This window comes from Polistes dominula, unplaced genomic scaffold (assembly GCF_049000335.1).
Source record: "Polistes dominula isolate Pdom_NZ unplaced genomic scaffold, Pdom_raw_medaka contig_703, whole genome shotgun sequence".
In the NCBI taxonomy this organism is placed as follows: Eukaryota; Metazoa; Arthropoda; class Insecta; order Hymenoptera; family Vespidae; genus Polistes; species Polistes dominula.
The window spans coordinates 1-6,347 of NW_028300985.1; the positions used below are offsets into that span (position 1 = coordinate 1).

General features: G+C 26.2%; 1 protein-coding gene across 1 annotated transcript; it reads right to left on the bottom strand.

The window, feature by feature from the left end:
- Positions 1–348: 348 nt before the first annotated feature.
- On the bottom strand, positions 349–5,799 carry LOC149032298 (putative ATP-dependent RNA helicase DDX43). The gene is made up of 12 exons (XM_089173382.1): positions 5,652–5,799; positions 5,353–5,435; positions 4,064–4,307; positions 3,050–3,190; positions 2,725–2,946; positions 2,520–2,646; positions 2,265–2,424; positions 1,930–2,175; positions 1,696–1,843; positions 1,317–1,561; positions 1,047–1,209; positions 349–942 (listed from the first exon to the last, which is right to left on the bottom strand). Exons 2-12 carry the CDS (start codon positions 5,364–5,366, stop codon positions 835–837), a joined length of 1,818 nt encoding a protein of 605 aa, XP_089029508.1. The 5' UTR covers positions 5,367–5,435; positions 5,652–5,799; the 3' UTR covers positions 349–834.
- Between the last annotated feature and the right edge of the window lie 548 nt (positions 5,800–6,347).

Sequence of the window (6,347 nt, forward strand, 5' to 3'; positions counted from 1 at the left end):
TTTTAAACAACATAGAGATAAGACATAAAGATAAGACGTTCGCTTTCCTCGTAAAAATTTCTTTCAAAGTAATTTAATTAATATTTTGTAAATATTATTATTTCTTCATATTTAATTAAATTACATTTGATTTAAAATGTTTTGATGCAATCATAATCGCGATGATTCGAATATCTTAAAGAATGATTATTTATGAATATTATTATAAATTGTTTAGTATAGATTTTTTTTTTTTTTTTTTTTTTTTTTTTTTTTTTAATGAGATGTAATTCCACTAAATATGACCAATTAAAAAACTATACTTATTATATAGAAAAGTATAAAACTTCTTATAAGTTTTATCCTTAGTAACCTTTTGCAGACAAACGCCACATATATGCGTTTCGCAAAAAGTAATTGATAGATTTAGGACACATATATGTGTCCCATGTAAATGCGTAGCTATAACCACAATTATGCGCTCACAATTTTGAATGACAATAATGACAGGTGCTCCGCTCAATGGTACGGTTCGTTTCAAACCGTCCCGTCCGCAAAAAATTGAATAACAATGATTAATGAGAAAGAAAGAAAGAAAGAAAGAAAGAAAAAAAAAAAAGAAAAAAAAAAAAAAAAACAAGAAAGAAACAATGTTATGACATTGTACAGAACTCATAAAGTTTTAAAATATTTGATCAATTATTAAAAATATCGAAGATGTATTACTTAAATAGCGAAATATTCATTTCTAATTATTACTTGAGATTCTAGTTAAATTGTACTACCTTAAATCATATTTTAATATTAATCTTAATTAGTACTTAGATGTACTTGCTTCGGCAGTACATATACTAATTAGTACTTAGAATAACTCTTTTTATTCTTATTTGTTCTTTTATTCGACCGTTGCGATTGTCTTTGTTCGTATCTGTTGGCCATGCTACGTAATTCATATGGCACATCCTATATTAACGAAAGGAAGACAAAATATGATGTAAAGTAAGAAAATAAAATATAAGAGCAAAAAAAAAAAAAAATAGAAAAAAAATAAATATCGATATACTAACTTGATAAGCCTCTTCTAAAATATCGATAAGAGCTTGTGCATGAGCCCAATCCTTTTTAGTCATATATGTTATGCTGACTCCCCTTTGGCCAGCACGTCCGGTTCGTCCAACTCGATGAACGTATTCTTCGATTTCATTAGGAAAGTCGTAATTAATTACATGCCTAAAAAAAAAAAAAAAACAAAATTCATTGTTATATAGAATTTAACGCACTTAATAAAAGATAGGAAAAAAACAAAAAAAAAAGAAATAGAATTAAAAAACACTTACGTAACATTTTTAATGTCAATTCCACGACTGACAAGATCGGTGGCAAGGAGTATTCTTACAGTATTATTTTCAAAATATGCTATTGATTTTTCTCTTTCTTCTTGTACTAATCCACTGTGAACATTTTCGTTATCTATTTTATGATCCAAACAAAGTTCAAGAGATAGATCAGTGACGTTAGTTTTTGTTCGAAGAAATACAATGACTTTGTCTTCAGGATGCAAATTAAGAAGAAAATCTTTTAACTGTAAAAAAGAAATATTTCAAATATAATTGGGGGGGGGGGGGGTATTTGTGGCAATGAGTGGCAATCAAGTTCCTAATGCCAATCAATAATAGTAATAATAATAATAATAATAATTATATATATAATACTAACAATTTCTTTTTTCTCTTCTTCTTCCACAACGTAAACTATTTGTTCTACTGTATGTGTAGCCGTCAAATCTAATGAACCAATAGATACTTGAATTGGATCTACCATATATTTGAGTGCCATAGTTCTAACGGCTGGTGGCCATGTAGCACTGTTATAAATATTAAACATATTCAAATATTAATAAATCCATATTATATATAAATGTAATTATATTTGAACAATTATGTTACATACCTGGTCATAACAGTTTGTCTATCGGGTCTTACATCATCTAAACAATAACTAATTTGATGTCCAAAACCCAAATCTAACATACGATCTGCTTCGTCTAATACGACATATGATACAGATCTTACATCTATTACATTCACTCTAACAAAGTCCATCAATCTACCTGGCGTAGCTATAACTATATGTGCATTTTCTTTTTTAGCAAGTTTAATCTGTTCTAGACGGTTAACTCCGCCATATATACAAATACTAAAAAAAAAGAAATATTACATTACTTAAACATTTGTTGATTAAGATGACAAACAATTAAATAAATGATCGTATTTAATTATACTTACGCTTTGATATCACGATAAGAATATTTATTTACTTCTTTTTCAATTTGCAATGCCAATTCTCTAGTTGGTGCTAATATAATAACATTTGGTCCAATCCTTGGGGTATCCCTTTGTCCATCGATATGAATCAATGCAGGTAATAGAAATGCTAAAGTTTTACCTAAATAATAATAATAATAATAATAATGATATGATAATTGTAAGTAATATCCTTAATATTAATATCGATAAATAATATAATAGAATAATAAAAACCTGTTCCAGTTTGTGCAACACCTATCATGTCTTTGCCACTTAATAAAATTGGCCATGCTTGACATTGTATTGGGCTAGGAGTTTTAAAACCTTGTTTAACAATTTCTTTTAAAATTTCTGGATATCTCTGTAATTATATATTATTAGTATTATTATTATTATAACTTGTTAATTGGATTAAATTGATTTCTTATATTTGACTCACTTTGAATGCTTGTTCAAAAGAAGTGATTGGATTTGGTACGAAAGTTATAAAATTTTTAGGAGCATCCTCATCAGTGAAAATGCATTCAACTTCAATATTATTATTCTGTCTTCTTATTTCCCTTGCATCTTTTGGTGACATACTAGAAACTGTGGGATCTTCCTTATAAAAATTTTTAACAATAGGACCTGGTGTAAAGGGTGGTGGTTTTACGTATGAATCCTGAATTGAAATAAAGAAAAAAATCATTAACAACAACAACAAGAACAAAAAATTATGATTCAAAAATATTAATAATTAAAATATAATTGTAAATAAAACTAACGTATAAAGATAAATCTTCTTCTGGTTGTGGTGGAGGATCTTTTAAAAGTTCTTCTATTAATTCATTTGCTTTCTTTTGATTTTCCAATGATCCAGTTATAGTTACCGTCGTTGCATTATTATTATTCCTAGAATTATCTACCTGTATTACAAAAAAAAAAAAAAAAGATAAAAAAAATAATTAAAAATTGAGAATATATTTATATAATATTTAATTTGTTTTATTATATACGAGAAAGAGAGAGAGAGAGAGAGAGAGAGAGAGAGTTGATTGAAAAACTTTTTAAGCATCGACAATAATAAAATTTTGTATTTGATTAAAAACGTTGAGAAAAAACTAACGTAGTAGTAGTAGTATTTTTCGTTTGAACGGAAGCGGGTTTTGAATTTTGAGATTTGTTCGTCCTTTTTTTTTTAATTTTTTTTTTTAATTATCTTTTATTTTTAATTTATTTATACGTTCAATGATCGACTTTTTATTCAAATCATTTGTTGTTTTGATACGTTAAATAAATATTCTTACGTATACCACCGGCGTGGCATACACACGTGGCCTGAAACGGAAGTTTACAGCGTACCACGTGATACAAAACGTATTAATATTTATTTGTATTTATTATGATAATTTTATAGTTTATTGTAAAGAATATTGTTTAATGCAATATTTGTATTGTTACAAAATCAATTCTTATCTACTCTAATTTTGGAATTTAGCCAACAGATAGCATATTCAAGTGTTAAAGATGCCACGTGGTGTAGCAATTCAACCTATCTACTTTAATTTTGAATTTAGCCACCAGATAGCGTATTCAAGTGCTAGAGATCCCAATATCCGTCTAAATGTATCCCCATTGGATATTTCGATAACGGAAAATATCCATTTCATCGATAAGTAAAAAATGAATCACATTACTACGTTAAATTTGTAAACAAAAAACTTGTTCAATACACTTTGTATATTAACAAATATTATATATTTTTATAAATAATATTATATATATATATATATACTTACGAGAATTCTGGTATTGCTTTTCTGCTGCAATTCTTTGATATTTTTACCTTCTTTTCCAATAAGTTTTCCTACTTTCTTAGGATCTATTTCAATCTTCATACTTGGCATATTGTTTCTCGAATTATCGTTGTAATTTTTATTTTTTGGCATAGTCCTTGATTTTGATGTTTCTTGCCAACCATTGTTATTATTCCGCGATTTGGAATTTGATCCAGATTTTGTACTCCATCCACCATTGTTTCTTCTGCAAATATAAATAAAAGAATATATTTTATAATAAATGGAGATATCATAACATAATTGTATAATACATTTTATTTATAATTTATAAGAACAAAATGTGTTTTTATTTATGAATAATAAGAACCACGTGGTTTTATTTATAATTTATGAAAACCACGTGTATGTATATATATATATAATTTTATTTATAATTAATGTGAAAACCACGCATGTGTTTTATCAAAAATCACGTTTTTTTTTAGTTATTTATTAATGATTAATAAGAACTCCACGTGTTTTTATTTATAATTAATGTGAAAAACACGCATGTGTTTTATCGAACATCGCGTTTTTATTTATTTATTTATGATTAATAAGAACCACGTGTTTTTATTTATAATTTATGACAACCACGTGTTTTTATTTATACTTTATGAAAACCACGTGTATGTGTATATATATGTATATATATAATTTTATTTATAATTAATGTGAAAACCACGCATGTGTTTTATCAAAAATCACGTTTTTATTTATTTATTTATGATTAATAAGAACCACGTGTTTTTATTTATAATTTATGACAACCACGTGTATGTATATATATAATTTTATTTATAATTAAGTGTGAAAACCACGCATGTGTTTTATCAAAAATCACGTTTTTTTATTTATTTATTTATGATTAATAAGAACCACGTGTTTTTATTTATAATTTATGACAACCACGTGTTTTTATTTATACTTTATGAAAACCACGTGTATGTGTATATATATGTATATATATAATTTTATTTATAATTAATGTGAAAACCACGCATGTGTTTTATGAAAAATCCCGTTTTTTTATTTATATATGATTAGTAAGAACTCCACGTGTTTTTATTTACAATTTATGAAAACCACGTGTAATTTTACTTATTAGTAAAAAAAAACCACGCGTGTTTTATTAATTTAGTTATTACTTTCTGATTTGATTTTCAAAATGAAACGTTGCATATATTAATAGTTATTTATTTAAGTATAAAAATAGAAAAAGGAAACAAAACAAGAAAAAAAGGACTTACCGTGATTCTGCCATCGTTAATAATGCGTAATATATTTAACGTAGATGTAATAAGAAATTATGTCCTTGTTGAGAAAGTGTTGACTGAAAATAAACAATATTAGGATATTACAGCTACAAATAATTTGAAATCAAATTTCATTCATTAATAATACATTAATTTACAATTATAAAAATTATTCAATTAATAGTTACATTAATAATGCATTAATTGACAATTTTAAAAATTATTCAATTAATAGTTATATTAAAAACACATTAAATAAATATTAAAAATATATATATATATATATATTATACCTTATTAATTGTTCCACGAGTATTTTAGAAATTAATAAACTTCTTTAAGGTGAAACACGACTTTTGTAGTTAGCGATCCGTACTCGTGTAGATCAGGTCTTCAAATGAAGAATTTTCTTCGTGAATCTTTTCATATTCCCTTTTAGAATAATGAACGGACCTGACAGTGGGGAATACTAAAGAAAAGCAGCTCTACGTCACTTCCACCCTATATCAACCACCAATAATATTCGAAATACCTAGCCTTATCACGGATAACAATAGTCCGAACGTAATGTTGAAAGAATGATATCAATGTATGGGGTTATTTTGCCCGATAGGGCGCGCTGATTTTACAGAGTACTCGTTTAAATACTTACGCGGGAAGTCTTGTTGCTATTGACATATCTGAAAAAAAAAATATTTTAAGAAATGTGGAACTAATATTATTTAAAAACTACACAAATGTAATAATCAATTATTTGTTAACATAAAATTTTTAATATTGTTTTGAGGTTATTCACTTTTGGTGCTTTGAATAAAGCCACTTTTCCTAAATTCTCACTTGCCTTTCGGCCACTAAGGCACACCATAAACGGCACAACACTTTTTCATTTTTTAATAAAAAATAATGCTAAAAAAATAAATTAATATTTTATATTTAATTTACGTGTAATAATAATAATAGTATCGGTACGTTCTAGGGATCCTATAGGA

What these genes read in the sequence shown, in the direction of transcription:
- LOC149032298 (XM_089173382.1), bottom strand. An exon ending in AAGAAGAGAAAAAAGAAATT is followed by an intron (nt 1,562 to 1,695) that starts GTTAGTATTATA and finishes TCTTTTTTACAG; the next exon opens with TTAAAAGATTTTCTTCTTAA. An exon ending in TTTTAGAAGAGGCTTATCAA is followed by an intron (nt 943 to 1,046) that starts GTTAGTATATCG and finishes TCGTTAATATAG; the next exon opens with GATGTGCCATATGAATTACG.